Source organism: Ictalurus punctatus, chromosome 23 (genome assembly GCF_001660625.3).
Source record: "Ictalurus punctatus breed USDA103 chromosome 23, Coco_2.0, whole genome shotgun sequence".
Lineage (NCBI taxonomy): Eukaryota > Metazoa > Chordata > Actinopteri > Siluriformes > Ictaluridae > Ictalurus > Ictalurus punctatus.
The window spans coordinates 4728675-4745344 of record NC_030438.2 but is presented as its reverse complement, the minus strand read 5'-3'; the positions used below and the strand labels follow the sequence as shown (position 1 = coordinate 4745344).

General features: G+C 41.7%; 1 protein-coding gene across 3 annotated transcripts; it reads right to left on the bottom strand.

The window, feature by feature from the left end:
- Nucleotides 1-1105: 1105 nt before the first annotated feature.
- Nucleotides 1106-16471, bottom strand: LOC108256139 (suppressor of tumorigenicity 14 protein homolog). Of its 3 annotated transcripts, none has more exons than XM_047150275.2 (19): nucleotides 16224-16471; nucleotides 14500-14686; nucleotides 14157-14284; nucleotides 12916-12983; nucleotides 10089-10282; nucleotides 9888-9992; nucleotides 9587-9806; nucleotides 9304-9446; nucleotides 9114-9211; nucleotides 8836-8945; nucleotides 8517-8650; nucleotides 8143-8247; nucleotides 5665-5772; nucleotides 5338-5451; nucleotides 4612-4728; nucleotides 3439-3625; nucleotides 2750-3021; nucleotides 2489-2625; nucleotides 1106-2416 (listed from the first exon to the last, which is right to left on the bottom strand). In XM_047150275.2, exons 1-19 carry the CDS (start codon nucleotides 16308-16310, stop codon nucleotides 2249-2251), a joined length of 2682 nt encoding a protein of 893 aa, XP_047006231.1. In that variant the 5' UTR covers nucleotides 16311-16471; the 3' UTR covers nucleotides 1106-2248. The 3 variants fall into 3 exon arrangements, with proteins under 3 accessions (XP_047006231.1, XP_017308203.1, XP_053530992.1); XM_017452714.3 differs by having other exon boundaries at nucleotides 3439-3622; XM_053675017.1 differs by lacking the exons at nucleotides 12916-12983; nucleotides 14157-14284; nucleotides 14500-14686; nucleotides 16224-16471 and adding an exon at nucleotides 12607-12628.
- Nucleotides 16472-16670: the final 199 nt, after the last annotated feature.

Genomic DNA, 16670 nt, shown 5'->3' with positions numbered 1-16670 from the left:
TAGAATCACTTAATTGATGAAAGGTGTATAATTACTTTTGACCACAAGTTGAATGTGATTGGTTCCTTCTGAGCACAGTCACATACCCCATTAGAAAAGGGTGTGCACACCAGGTTAACGTAGGAAACATTAAAGAAACATTTTTAGCTGTTCAGTTTCCACATTAAAGGTGGAATAAGATCGGACTGGATTTATCTTGGTTTCATTTTTTCCTTTACATCACAAAAACCTGCACTTTTAGCACGGGTGTGTAGACTTTTAATATTCATTGTACAAATGAGCCAGAATCCAATCCAAGCACTGAGTTAAAGGTTGATGTTAAATGATCCAACGTTGCCTTCCTGATACACATACCATTTGAACGTACAAGCCTCTGGTAACTAGCACAGAACCATAAATATGAACTACAACTCTATAACAACAACCCCAGCAGCATCCCAGTAAATATTCCAGTTTACTGCTGTGCTTTAGGAGCAATGTGACTGCTGTTTAAAATAATTAAGGCTGCTTTTTTGATACGCTCGGTTTACCTTCATTTTGGCTGGTGTGACTTTAATAGCCATCTAGTTGTAGCTATTGTTGTTAGCAATGCAGCTCCTCATTAAAGTATGCAATAACCTTACTTTAAGATTAGAAAGTATATAATAACTTATTACTTAATATTATGTTAGTATCTGAGGGATATCTGAGCAATTACTAGCAGTTATAGTCAAAAACATGTCTAGGAATATGAGACAGCAGGGTCCATGTGGGGTAATTTTGATACATGTTATGAATATTACAAGGTGGTTTGGTGTGTTGTTAGATAATTAAACAATGAATGAATCAATCAATCAAAATACAAACGAATTCTCTAATGTACAGAAAAACTCACAGAGGATAATTTCAGAGGACAGTGTTGGGTAACTACACTTGTAATTGAATTCTTTGCAGTTATGAGTCCACTCTGACTTAATATATAAATGTCATGAGTGTTTATTCAGCACTCAATGCAAAATTCAATGCTTTAACATGACACAATTTGAATTTAAAATATATATATATATTTTTTTTTGCTTTTAACAATTAAGTGTACACACAAAATCACATGACAGCAAAGTCAAACTGGTATAGCACCTCTGTTTAATATAGGTCTAATATTTCAGATGTAACATAAACATAAAGTGTGATCATTTGACATCGATATCAAGTTGTTCAACATATAGGAAACAAGGAAATAAGAAAATTAATGATCCGCAGGGAGCTGTAGTCTTTCCTCTCACCGACAGGGGGCAGTGTGGGAATGAGATTTAGCGATAGAACAAGAACAGCAAAACTATGGATTCTAAAATCAGTTGAATAAACCCGCTCTCTCACTTTAATAATCTGTACACTCAGTTTAGCAATTAACTCCCTAAATTGCACAAATTGCTAGTACGGTTGAGCTGTGCCCGTGTAAAGACAAATGGGGTCGAATTAATTTAAAACTGAATGCGTGTGTGGGTGGGATAAATGTAGCATTAATTGGGTAGCCACATACTGCTAAATAAACAAAACAGCAAAAATATACCTTATTTCATGTTCGTATAATCTCTTTACCCGCATGAGTCAGGGTGGAATAAAATAAAACCAAATAGCAATAGATGATTAATATGAGAGGACAATTACTAAACTGAGGTAAATGCTTCTATACTGAATCAGCAAATCAGCAGGTTGTTTTTTTTTCTCCTTCACCATGATTCCTTGGGAAGAATGCTCCTTATGATTCCTTTACATGCAATCAATTTCACAGTGCTTTAATTATATGGCCTTTTTTTTGAACAAGATACAATGGTGTATTGAACAAGATACAACGGTGTATCAATACGGGAAGAGTATTCATCAGTCTATAAATATAAGTTAAGCTGTTAATAGGATTAAATGTATGTTACTACTGATGCAGCATATGCAGTACTTTTTCCATATCTTGACACTCGTATTATGACCTCTTTAAACTGAGCATTAACATACTAAACTAACGGTCCGTCGTTCTAGGCTTTGAATGTGTGCACTGTGTGTTTTGTTTAGGATATAAAAGAGCATTATTAAACAGAGATGTATGAGGTGGTTAAAGATGAGGCCTGGAGGACTGGACTGAGAAGGGTTCTTCATAGAAACTTGACGGAGTTCGCTGTTTCACTACACACCATGGCGAATGGGTTGATGTCCACGAAGAACGACAGAAAGTGTGTGCAAATCATGATGAAATCCAAGCTGTTTATGTCACATGTCACACCTGGCCTTTAGTCTGCTGGTGGATCCAGTCTGTGAACTTGATGACCTGCGTGTAAACCCCGGGCCGGTTTTGCCGTGCGCATCCCTCGCCCCAGCTCACAATGCCTGCCAGAAACCATCTCCGGCCCCTCTCTAGACACACCAGAGGCCCTCCAGAGTCTCCCTGCATGCGGACACACGTTTACACAAATGAAAAGCAGATAAATATGCAGAATTAACACACACAGGAACTCACTTGACATGCATCGACTCCTCCCTGTATGCTCCCTGCACATATCATTCTGGGAGTGACGGCATCGTCGTACATCTTGTTGCACGTTTTGTGGTTGATGATGCTTACTGTGGCCTCCTGCAGCAGGGTGGCCAGTTCACCTAAAACAATAAATCATTACTAAATCCCAGAAAGAAAATGTGCACTTACTGACCACAGGATGGCAGAGCTGAAACTGTAGTCTGAAATCTACTAAGTGGTGAATCACACAAAATGAAGCTTTACCTTCCTCAGTGAGGACTCCCCAGCCAGTGACGAAGCAGTTGGTGCCGGAAGTAAAGGCATGCGACGGGGCTGGCACACACACAGGCTGTACCAAATCGTTAAAGAAGACAGGGGCACTGAGTTCCAAGAGGGCGATGTCGTAGTCGGAAGTGAACTGATCGTACTGGGCGTGCTGGACTATCCTGCGGATCTGGCGTGTGGCGGCAGCGTTACTGGCTGAGTTCATGACCCGCATGCCCATGTAGGCCCTCCAGGCACGGGCATCTGAGTACCTGCACGAGTTCACAGTTATTTTTATTTACCTAGCTAGCAGTCATTAAAGGAATCATTTGGAAAAAAAAAATGGAAGAAAAAAAATCAGGTACACAATTTCCCGCGTTCCTCACATCTAGATTATCAGCCATACACATTTAAATTCAAAGTGGAGCTTTGTTATCATCTGCATAGGATGATAATATAGTTCAACTGCAATTATGCCTACAAACTTTAGGAGTATAAAGGAAAACATGGCTTCCCAGATAATGTCACAGTGTAATGTCATGTTTATAGATTACAGAAAGTGGCGCCGTGTCCAATACCAATACATCAGCAAGTCTGTGACATCACTGAAGAACACTTTGAGCTAAAGGGAAATTTTACAATGGGCTATTCCTTTACATGTCTACACTGAGGTCCAAAGTGTTTCTCACTTGATGGCGTCCGAGTCCTGGAAGCAGTGAGCGGCGGAGAGGAGCCAGCGGCTGCTCACCAGAGATGCTCCACACACATGGCCATAGCGCTCTATCTGCAGGCTCACCTGCCAGGGCCAAGAACCCGCCTGGGCATCCGTCCCTCCCACGATCTTCGCCCGTTTCCTCGGCCGAGTGCCACACCCTGCTCCAGTGAGAACAGTACACAGCCTGGATTCAGCATACATATGTTTCGCTTTATTTATCTAGCTACATACAAAAGAAATGTTCTTTTTTGTTAGGGTATGTTAGAGTAAATGTTCTGTTATGGTAAAAAAAAAAAAAAAAAAAAAGTTATTATAAAGGCCAATTCATTTATCCTGCAGGATTGCACACTTTACCATATATAAACACAGTAAACTCTAAAAATAAATTATGAAAATCCTCCATTCCACAATTTCCTTTAAAAAAATGGTCTTGATTTAAATGTATCTTTAATAGATACTTACACTCTGGGGCAAATAATGGGACAAGGCTCCTTGTGTTGCAGATCATTCACATTAGCACATCTAACACAGCTTCTTGAAAGCCTGTCTACCATCAGTAGGATTCATTAAAGCAGAATGGAAGACACAGAATCTCCAGGTCTCCCCTAAAAACTGCATTATTTATAAAAATCTAACATTAACATATGTAGCATGTTTTTTCAACTTTTATTCATTGCTAAAATTTAAAAAAAAAAATTATATATATATATATATATATATATATATATATATATATATATATATATATATATATATATATATATATATATATATAATTTTTTTTTTGTTTGACACCCAGAGCATGTAATATATTAATAGACTAATATAATGTTATAAGGCTGAGGAGTGGAGATGTGGAACCATTCAGTATTTTGGAGATTAAAAGATTAAAATGACTGTATTGCTATAAAATACAAAAGAGCTGTCCTGGGTCAGAAGAGTAAAATCTCACATGACTGCACAGGAAGCAGTGTTTAAAACAAAAGCGTTCAGCCCAGGATTAAATACAGCTGAAGCATTTCTTCTCCATGTAGAATTCAACAGCTGTTTAAAGTCATACAGCTCTCCTAATAGATTTCCGAACTCTCCAAATGAAGGAATAGCCACAGCACTCGGCGAGTGTGGATGTCAGCAGCTGGTTGCTCACCACAGCGTATCTCATCAGATCCATCCTTGCAGTCTTTGATGCCATCACACTCTGGGTTCACTTTCGCAATACACTTGCCATTCGCACATTTATAGGATGTCGGCAAGCAACCTTTATCTACACGTGCAAAACAAATTCAGGGTTTGGATATCAATATTAAGCATGGATAAATTACCTATACATAAGAGATTCATGAAGCATACACTTAAAACATGACTAATACTAATACTAATACTACTACTACTAATAATAATAAATTACCCTATTTGGAATATTACTTAAAGGAAAGGCTGAGTGAAAAATCAAATATACATTTGAAAAATCAATATACATCATCAAACATAGAAAAATCAGCAAATTTACAGCTTCTGCTTCTTTATATTCTTTTAACAGACTTGTTGGTGTGGTTTAGGATGTATTGGGCCATCTTCAAAAAGTGGAATTACCCCAAATTCCCAGACATGATTATAGCAGAAAGCTGGAATTGATGCAGATAATAATATAGTCCAAACTATCATTTTCTAATTTGTTTATTCACTAATGAAATTATATAACTTCATTATGTTCTCTGAAGATTTATGGTGATTTAGCCTGGTAGTAATCCCCAGTGCCAGCTTTAGACATCAAACATGTCTTGGCTGATCCATTTCAAGAGGAAAACTGAGTATATTTCCTTTAACCAACTCTTCACTATTGCTGTGTAAATAGATACTGAGCAGAACTCACATGCTCTTGTGCAGTTGAGCTCATCACTGCGGTCTCTGCAGTCTAGGACTCCGTCACACACGGAAGACTTGGGCAGACAGATTTTGTTCGAGCACATGTGGTAACATTTACCTGCTGAGAAGGGAACAGACTCTGAGCAGACAGGTGAATACATAAGTAAAGGAAAATCAGGTATTACACAATCACTACTACTGTACTCTGCTAACTGTTTATTTGAGAGTAATGTGAATAAGAATAGGCAGAATAGCTAACAGACCTTTTGTAGTGATAAAGGGCAGACAGGTTTGAGATTAGGTAAAGCCTTCAGGTGGGAAAGGGCTATATTACCACAGTTTGTTTCCTCACTGCTGTCTCCACAAGCCTGCAGGTTACACTGGCTTCCGTGTGGTCTGCACTGCCCACTCCCACAGTACACCTCTCCCGGTTTACACATCGCTGTCGAGAGAGCCGGCGAAAGTGTGAGGACACACTTACAGCTAGGCTTGTGCGATACTGATTTTTTTTTTCTCTGACTGCAATTTTCCATTAAAAAAAAAAAATCATGATAAATGGTTGAATCGACCAGAACTTTTAGCCTAAAAAAAGACTAGCATTTCCACCATTTAAGGTTTAAGGAGAGTGGGGGAAGGCTTAATAATATTGTCAGGTGTGCAGTCAGGAACTGTGGCAATCACAAAAACTCAACTGGATGGTGGATTTTTAGCTGATTATGTAGTAATCTGGGGGTGGGGTATATAAATAAAATTGGTTTCACTCTGCCCACGTTTTACATTTTTCCTACATTCTTTTAAATGTCCATGGAATAAAGTAAAACACCACATCCCACGAGTGTACCTTCTGCCATCATTTACACAACTGAATTACCATGTAATACGAAGCAATGTGATAACATGAAATTAAAAATGACCGTATATGGCCATGGGCGTTGTTTCGACTCAGGACAGCTGTCATTTGTCAAGCAACTGTTTGGTGCCGTACACAACAGCGGTGTGCACAAGCGGTTAAGGCTCTGGGTTACTGATCTCAAGGTCGGGGGTTCAAGCCCTAGCACTGCTAAGTTATCACTTTTGGGCCCTTGAGCAAGGCCCTTAACCCTCTCTGCTCCAGGGGCGCTGTATCATGGCTGGCCCTGCGCTCTGACCCCAACTTCCTGGCATGCTGGGGTATCCGAAGAAAATAATTTCACTGTGCTGTAATGTATAGGTGACCAATAAAGACTCATTTCATTTCCGCCTTCGTGTGTTCGCTAAGCATAGGCTAACGGTTGAGAGGCAGGAATTTGGCCAATAGTTGCTGAGAACCTTTTATAACTGACCAATTGGTGTGCAGAAGGCGGGAATTACATGTGCGCACATGCTGCACTATTAGACCATAAGCACATCATAGTGAAATTAAAGGCAAATACCGGACATTTTCTCAAATATAGAAATCCCGGCCAGTGTGAAAAAGAGGACATATGGTCACCCTAACAAAAGCATTTCAGAGAACAATTTGTGTTCATTTCTACCAAATTAACTTTTAAAATTTATTTGTGTATGCACCAGAGGTTACTCATGTGAGCCACAATTGGCAAGAGAGAACCAGAACTATAATCAAACAGCTGTCTATATTGTGTTATGTCTAAACATGGGTGTAACCACGCATTCTTTGGGGGGGGGTCGTGTCCCCCGCAATGTTGAGGAAATACCAATCTGTCCCCCCAATATACAGTACAAAATATTTTCTACATGTCCCCCTTTAATGAATCCTGCCAACGGATCTGTCTTTTCTTCATCTATACTATTTATTTATGTCTATTCCTTTTTAATATATTTCCGTTTATTAAGGAAAATCGGTGTGTGCCCCCCCTCCAATTGTATGCTTGGTTGCGCCCATACTCAATGCAAGTTCGGTGATATATTGTAGCAGCTCAGTCTGTAAGAAACGGAGACAGCAGCCAAGCATAGAAAAGTGCAGCAGAACATATGAGCTTTTTTTCAGACAGTAAGTAACTAGATACATAAATAGTTGGTAACGTTAGCTTAGTATAGAAGGCATCATACCATGGCTTGGTTTGTTCTTAAGAACGTCAATTAACTTTTGATATCTGCGCACCCACGAAGTAGGCTAGGCTAACGTCAGTTCCAGTTTTTGACCATTAACGTTACATTCACCCGCATATCCTCCCGCCGAGTTCGTTGGACACCCCCAATGTCCATACCTTGGTTACGCCCTTGTGTCTAAATATTAATTTCTTTGGTTTTAAATGAAAAAACTTGTAATCATGATAGTATTCCCATTTTCTACAAAACGTACCTGAAATCTGACGTAACTGTAACGGATTACAGCTACCAGTTTCTAATGCCGTTACATGTATTCCGTTACTCCCCAAGCCTGCATATAAGCTTATAGGATTTTATTTCACGTCAATGAACAAAAATCATATTCCATTTACCCTGACAGAAACTGAGAGAATGTTGAAATTGCGGGAAGTGGGCGGGGCTTCCAGGATGTGTCTAAATATGGTTAATATAACACCTACGCAAATCATTCCAGATTCACATGTTGGTTGGCTCATCTCTTGTTTTATTAGGGAGAAAAGACTGCTCTTGAGGCATATTTTTGAGTGACAACTCGTACAAGCATACATAAATGTTTTTGCGGAGCACCTTTGCAAAATGCCTAACAGTGAGCAGGTCTGGTAATATAATACTGATTGATTGATTGACTGAATATAATATAATGTTGATTAACATCGCTGGGTATCATTGCAAGGGAGTATCACGTAGGGATGATAATATCGTTATATCTCACAAGCCTACTTACAGCACTTGGCCTCGTCCCGACCATCTACACAGTCCCTCTCTCCATCACACACCTTTCTCAGAGGAATACAGCGTCCGTCTCCGCAGCGGAACTGCCTCGGACACGCTGGAGTGAAACCCGCATGGTGTAAATACTGACAGTAAATTACATGCTCTGGTAGACTACAAAAAAGATTGTAACAGTACACTTGACCTTTAGTGGCCCAGAAACATTACAAAGCATCCACCACAAGACAAACAACAGCATCCAAGACAGCCAGAGCACAAAGGCACTTCACAGAACAAACCACAGCCAAGTCACTTTGCAAAATAAAGCCCAAACATTGTCATACATTCAGTAGACGCTGGGAGAACACAAAAGGATAGTGTGCTCACTGCTCTCTGGGGAGAAGGCTCTGTACACCAGGTAAAAGCCCTTGTGAGTCAGAGACTCGTCGGAGTGAAAGTGCAGTAACACAGGGGAAGAGTAGATCCTCTTCCTGCTGCTGTCCCCAATTGGATTACACAGCCTGAGCATGGTGGAAAACACACAGGCACAGGTACACATGCAGCAGTATGATCAACCACATACGAGTGCAAAAACATACATCAACATATACACATTAAAATCCACAAAACATCTCTCAATACTACAAGTAGGACCACAAAACCTTCGCATAAAATTTTCCGTCCTTTTAAAGGAGAGGACACTCACTTGACGCCACCGATTTCCAGCCAGTCTTTCTCGCAGCTGCTTGTGGTGGGCGAGTCCTGAATATCCAGCATCACAATGGTTATGGATAGCAGGTAGCCGGGCAGCGGAGCCTGAAAGAGAAACCACAGTCAGCCGCCTTCAAAGGATGCACTCTAGCACAAAAGAGCGTCCAAAGAAGGAGCATCCCCCCACTGGCTGTGAATACGGTTCACAAGCCATGAGCACTAACACCGAGAAGCAGAGTCAGGACATGGGAACCATCCCTGGCCTCAACTCACCCTGATCTTCCAGTTACAGTCCACGTTTGGAGGGTAGTAGGCAGGATAGTAAGGGGATACCACGGTGCCATTCCAAGCTGACAGAAAGCCTCCGCATTCTGGCGAAGAAGAATGACAGGAGTCATATATACAGTAGCAAGGAGTCAGATGTTGGTTTTTATACGAAATGGCATGCTAGGTAAACACACACCGGCTTTTGGTATGGCCTGAAAGTAAGCCTTGAAGATGGCTCCATGCCTCTGTCGACTAAATGAAAAAGTGACGAGCATGACGTTTCCAGAGGATGTCAGCTTCATCACTGGGGACGACCCAGTCACTGGCAACCCACACCACCTAGCAATGAAAACATGCTTTCATGCTAACTAGCCTATAGGATATAAATGTATAAATGATATTAAATGATTAATATGCAACATGTTAATTTTATATGAGAGCATTTTTTTATGTGATTTTCTATGAACACCCATACACACCTGGCAATGATTTTGTTCTGAAGAGGGAGCAGGAAGTCATATGCAGAGAGTTTGTTGGCTGAACAGCTACCGGGTGTCGCCCCCTGCAGGGTGACTACATCTAACCGTACAACGTGACCCGAGGGGACTCTGAGCCTCCACTGGTAATACGGTTTCTTCGGGCTCACCAAACTCAGTGTTCGATTGTTGCCATATTTGGCGTAGAGGTCAAAAGACATGGCTGTGGACCAAACAGAATGTAAGGTACCAGGGAATAAAAATAAAAATAAAAACAATGCAGGAGATAATCTATTGATATTACCCTGAAGTCCAAGCTGCCACTTGCCACTCTGTAAATTGTTGGGATTCTTTATCTTATCTGACATGTCATCATCATCATCATCATCTTCACTGTCTAAATTCAAACCTGCAGGTAAGACGTTGTACATTATCATGCATCTGTGTCACACCTAACTTCAATATAAAGTACATCATTTAGCTCCATGCAGTTCAAAGAGTTCACCCAGGAGCCTTAGTGTGTCTTCATCCTTTGCCAGGTAATACTGCTCCTCTAGCCTGCTGTGAAGAACCTTGTTGGTGCCGGGAAGCTGCCGCTGCAACCACGCGGGTTTAGATCTCTGCAACTTCTCTGCAATGGTCGCTGATGGAGCAGAGAACTTACTCCAGAAGAAAACGTTGAGCCCATTCACTCCTTCACTGTCAGCATGGAGGCACAACATTCATACAGGCCTTTTTAAGTCTTCATATGTTTGTAGAGTTTTTAGGCAGGTATTATAACGGTTTGTATAATATGTGTACTTTTCCTGGGTTCTGGATCTTGGAGAACCTGTCAGATGTCACAATCAGGTCACCAAAATTGTTTTTTTTCTATTCATAACATACTTTAGGAAATAAATGAATCGAAAGCTAAGTGTTATTTCCTCACACAATGAATATCACGCTTTCATCGAGTTGTTGGAGTGATACGAAACGAACATAAGCCTAATCAAGTCAGTTTATAATCAGATACTGGCTGTCAAAATGTTGAAAAAGATAAATGATAAATGTGTAGTTTCAAGAATTCTGCCCAATCAAATGAGATCATTCAAACAATATTTGTCTGCTGTGGTCTGTACAGTGTGTAAACGAAATAACGAAACTAATCAGCAATTATTCCAGCACTGATATACTGTAAGAGTGAAAAGAGCTTAAATGCCAAGAGTGATTGAATTGGTGATAAAACCAGGCTGCCACACATGTGTACTGACCAAATTTACAGAATAATCGAGTATATACAGTTGCAATCAAAATGATTCAACCCCCATTGCAAATCAGGTTTATTGTCAAAATTGACAGACTTTCAGCTGTTTGCAACGAACAAATCAAACAAAAGCAATTGAAAGAGTTCAACGCAATGAATGCTTCAAGCATTTTTTCAAGCAAATTCAACTGAATGACTTCTCCAGTCTCAAAATTATTCAACACCTTCATGTCAAGCATCTTTAGCACTCAGTAGAGCACCCTTTTGCTGTTATGACCTGCTGCAAACGAGATGCAGAGCCAGACACCAGCTTCTGGCAGCGTTCCTGAGGAACCTTAGCCCATTCCTCATGAGCAATGCTTCAGTTCAGTATTATTCTTGGGTTTGCGTGCTGCAACCGCCTTATTCAAATCCCACCAGAGATTTTCTATGGGGTTCAAGTCAGGTGACTGTGATGGCCCTGTAGAATCTCCCAGGAATTCTTCTGCAACCAAGCCTTGGTGGAATTTGAGGTATGCTTGGGATCATTGTCCTGTTGGAAGGTCCAATGACGCCCAAGCTTCAGCTTCCTCACAGACGTTTTATCCTAGGATTTCCTGATACTTCATCACAACGGCAAGAATCCATCTCGCCTCCCACACGCTGCAGGTTTCCAGTGCCAGAGAATGTAAAGCAGCCCCAGAGCATCACCAAGCCACCACCATGCTTGACTGTGGACAGAGTGTTCTTTCTTCATTATTCTTCCTCCAGACATACTACTGAACCATCGTGCTGAAAAGTTCCAGTTTTGTTTCATTGCTCCACAGAACAGAACCCCAAAACTTCTTTGGCTTATTTATATGATTTTGAGTCGACGTTTCATGTGCTTTTCGGTCAGTACTGGTGTACGTCTTGGAGTTCTGGCATGGAAACCTTCTGCCTTACTGTGCCAACTGAAACCTCAGTGCCTGTCGCCACCAAGTCTTGCTGCAGGTCTTTTGCAGTCACTCGAGGGTTTTTCACAACCTGCCTTCTCAGAAATCTGGTTGCAGCCATTGATATCTTCCTTCTTCTGCCCCGTCCAGGTATTTCATAAATTTTCAGCCCCTAGCCAGTTCAGGTATTTCATGTGTTCCAGCTCAAGCACACCTGGTGCAACTAATGAAGCCCTTGATTAATTGCATCAGGTGTGCTTGAGACAACACATGTTTTACATATTTGTGCAGTTGTGGTGGGTTCTATTCAGGGGGCTGAATAATTTGGAGACTGGAGAAATCATTCTAAGTTGCATTTTCAGTGGCATTTGGGGAAACCACTTGAAGCATTCATTGTGTTGAACTAATTCAATTGCTTTTGTTTGATTTGTTCGTTGCAAACAGCTGAAAGTCTGTACATTTTGACAATAAACCTGATTTGCAATGGGGGTTGAATCATTTTGATTGCAAGTGTACATAGAATTACTGACATAACAAATCAGCACAAGATTCAGACATGTTGTAACCTAAAAAAAAATGTACACAGTGTCTCCCTCACAGTGACTCCAGATGTAGTCAACCAGCCAAGGCACTGATGTCTGAATCTCTTTTCCTTAGTTTTCCACTGCAGCTGTGAGGCTATAGCATAAAGCTACCACTTTAGCACTATGCAAACTGCGTCTACATCACATACTCAGCTTATAAGACATTGTTTGGCTCAGTAATAGCATTTGTACACAGTCCATTTTAGAAAATATTAGAATAGGTCTGCATTTAAAAAAAGAAATAATAATAATATATACACATCAAATGGATACAGCTCATACCTGAGTCTGATGCTAGCATGGAGTGGTGTGAAAACTGTGTGCTAAGGAAGAAAGTGATTTGAAAATGTCTGCTACTACTATTTTTGGCTTTGCAACACACTTTTGTCCATTTTTATAGATTTTTATAGATTATAGTGTCAGAAATAACATATGCAAGCCTACTGACCAACTCGCCAAAGTTGTTTGAGGCAATGTGATTATTTAAACTATGCTAAACTGATCGCTTGAAGTGCTTTCATCTTCCAACACTAAACCTGTCTTGGATCAACTACAAATGGTGTAAGGAAAAAAAATCTGGAGAATTCTTACCTAAAGGCGACAATCCCTGAGCGGCGGTAGTATGGCCTCCAGGGTGATGACTCATATAACTCTGAGAACTGAAGCGCCGCAACAAAGAATCATTCATCTGTTAAACACCATCCATGTAGCAAAAAGGAATAATGAAATAACGATCCTACATAAACAACAGCCCCTCATTTGATGTTCACAAAGACGGAAAAATTGTAAATAAAAAAGTTTACGTCCCCCCTCCCCCTTTTTTGCATCATCTAGATTCTGTACGGCGTCACCCTGACTTCAGAGCTACAGAAGAAGTGACATCACTGGACGAGGTGTGACATCAGTAGCCCCGAAAAAGACATGCAGTCTTGGCACAAAAGACCCCGTTCTTGTGCGATTGGCTTTGAGCAACAAGAGCCGTGGGCAACAAGAGCGCCATTGTCCGGAGTTCAATGTCATTCTGAAGTGCAGGGTGGCGGGGGCGGGCAGTGGGTTCAGGCTTCCTTTAATAAGCACAGGCACACTCTCGCACTACTCCACCACACCTGCCCATTCACTCATATTAAACAGGATTACAGGTATTACATGAGGCATTATTCAGGCCAATGAAGACATGATGGAACACTCGGCGTTCTTCTTTCACTTGCATATCGGTCTTTTAACCTCAACTCTTTCTTGCTGTCTCACTCTCTCTCCCTTGCTGTCCATTTAATCTCTCTCTTTCTATATATATATATCTCTTGCTCTCTCTCTGGCTTTCTCTCAGTACCTGAATCTACCTTTCCTTTCCTCTCGGCCTGCGTCCCTCTCAGTACACAGACACAGAGCATCTGATTGTGCAAGGAAGCGCAGAGACAATGTTTTTATTGAGGGCCTGCTCTTCTTCTCACTTGGCTTGCCTGGGTCCTGCGGTTCTCACAAACGCCATTCTTGTCCTCAGCCCTGAAAAGGCAGCGCCCCTCTGGGACACGCTCTCACCGCGCTGCCTCGCACCAGGACAGGCTCCGGTTACAGCCGGCTTTACATTTAAGAGGGCCACGGAGTGGCCGAAAGCTTGGCGGGGCCCCGCTCGCAGCCTGCTTTACATCTAAAAAGGGCCACAGTGAAGAGAGCAGCACACCACAAGAGGTGCAGCTCTGGCCGACTTCACGTTTGAAACTGCCAAGGGCATGGATCAGTGTAGAGTGCTCTCTGGAGGTTCGGTGCATTCCAAAGAGACCACGTCGAGTCCCACAGAGCAGCTGCTATATACAGTATGTGTGTATGCTTACGTAGGGGCTGAGGGCCTGAGACTGAAGGTCGAACTGTGTGGAGGAAGGATCGGCCAGCTCCGGTGAGAAGCTGAGGTTGGAAAACTCCACACTTCCTCCCAGAAAGAACACTGTGGAAGACGGAGACGCTGTAGAGGCAAGACATGAAGCGTTAAAGCCATTCATGTGAAACTGATGAGCAAGTGGCTGTTCTCATGAGCTACATGAACATTTATTGATATCCAGGAATCCCGTCTGAGACACACAAGTTACTGTATATGAGGTATGCTGTCCTTCGATGCCATGGAGGAAGATACCAGATCACAATCATTGCATTCCACCAACGCAAAAGGGTTTAACTTACATGCAAAGAAATGGAGAGTCAGTGCAACGGCAGTGGACAGAGGGATGAGGGGGGCGGCACCCAATGCCCACTTTCGCCATGCTCTGAAGGTGGCTTTCCTGTCCCCCGGCCGCTTGATGTCTGACCCAGCCTGAATCTCACTGCTAGAGGAGCTCGGAGCTTGAACCGGCTCCTTTACTTTAATGTCCTACAAATAAAAAAAGTTCAGTAGAATAACACTGTTAAAACTATTCTGTTACAGAGGAACAAAATGTTACACGCAATGTAAATGCATTACATACAATCCAAACACACACACACACACACACACAGCCCTTCTCCTCAGGTTTTCCTTCAGCCATGTCCTCAAAGCACATGCCAAGCTTAAAGCACCAGAAATGCTAGAGGCAGAACTTTCTGAATTGCCAGACGAGTAAAGACGCCTGCTTGTCCTAATTGGTTGAATGTTGGTGTCCCACATGATTTCTTTCTTTTATCTTCTTTTTTTTTTTTTTTACACACAACCTGCACTGCACACAGAGCAGACTTTCTCCTGAGTGGACATATTATTAACAAAAGCGACATTTCACACGGAGATTAAAAAAAAAAAGCCAGTGTTTTAATTAAATCAAGTTTCACAGTATGTCCAGATACATGTACATCAAAATACAAGTCATGTAACATATGGCACAGAATGTACAAAACACACACACACACACACAAAAGCAGTGACTAACGATCTGAAGCAAATCTGATTCAAATAAATAAAATAATTAATAATATATACAAAAAATATGAATTCTATACTGAATGAAAGTGTTCAGTTGTGTCCAGCTGGGCTTGTAAGTACATACACTACAGGTATTAATTCAACACTTACATAACACTTAGGTTAGGTAATTGTTTATCTACTCTACATAGCACACATTTACATTTTGTTGTTATTAAAATACTTATCGATTCCTTCACTCCTGCGCAACATTTAACTGTGTGGATATGCCTGTGTGGTTGTGTGGGCGGGTTTTTATATCTTAGTGAGGACCAAATGTCCCAACACGGATAGTAATATCTGACAGTTTTGACCTTGGGAGAGAAATTTGGCTGGAAAATTAAAAATTAAACTTTTATTGGATAAACAGCTTGATTATTGAGGATAAGGACAGGGTTGATGATGTTAATTCGCCGCAGTTATGTCAACTGAAGGTCCTTATAAGGACAGTAAGACAAATGTGTGTGTGTGTAAGACAGACAGACAGAGAGAGAGAGAGAGAGAGAGAGAGAGAGAGAGAGAGAGAGAGAGAGAGATAACCAGGTGAGGTCTCCCTGTGGAGTTGTGTGGAGAGTAACTCCAAGGGTCTGCTTTCCCACGGCCCTTCTCAGTAAGGTCACCGCTCCATCGTCTGACATTCAGGACTGCCACATCATCTTTCACAACTAAACTTTGACAACGAACAAGTAAGCTGCAGTCTGTCTACTGAGATTCAAATTCAGTAAACAAATCTCTCATCAGCACTACACAGAAATGCCATGACTCTGATCCTGAGACTGGGAAATTAGGGTCTTTAAAAACAACAACAACAACAACAACAACAACAACAACAACAACAGCAACAACAACATGCTTGTTATATTGTTAATATTGTAATATATACGCTTTAACGCATATTATATTCTGGTTGTCTTCCCTTTAGGAATGCACACTGTTCTGTTTTCCCACACTGCTATGCGCTCAGGATCTTTCTTACCTGTACAGCTGAGTCTGCGGTTCCACAGTGTCCTAAACCGGATACGCTGTAAACATCGCAGCTTCTGTTTTTGGGGAAAGTCCTCATTCCTGGTCCCGTGTGGCTCCCCGTCGCAGTCGACACACAGCCCGACACAGCCGGAGAAATTAACCTGCGGGGGAAAATCCGGAGCGATGCCTCGCTTTCGGTGCGCGGAGAAACCCGAGCTGAGCGGGTGCAGCGCTGCGCGCGCTCAATGCCTGCGCCCGCCCGCCCGTGCACAGGTGCTGCACGGCTCCCATGATGCAACGCGGCACAAAGGCACCACTATGAACTGGTGGCACACAGGCATCCGACAGAAAACGGTGGGCAAATTCAAACGGATTAACAGTGTGTTTAGAGTCATTCAATTAATCAGAGACAATTAATAGGCAGCTCAGGAAGTGAAATATAAACATCAAGAGAGTT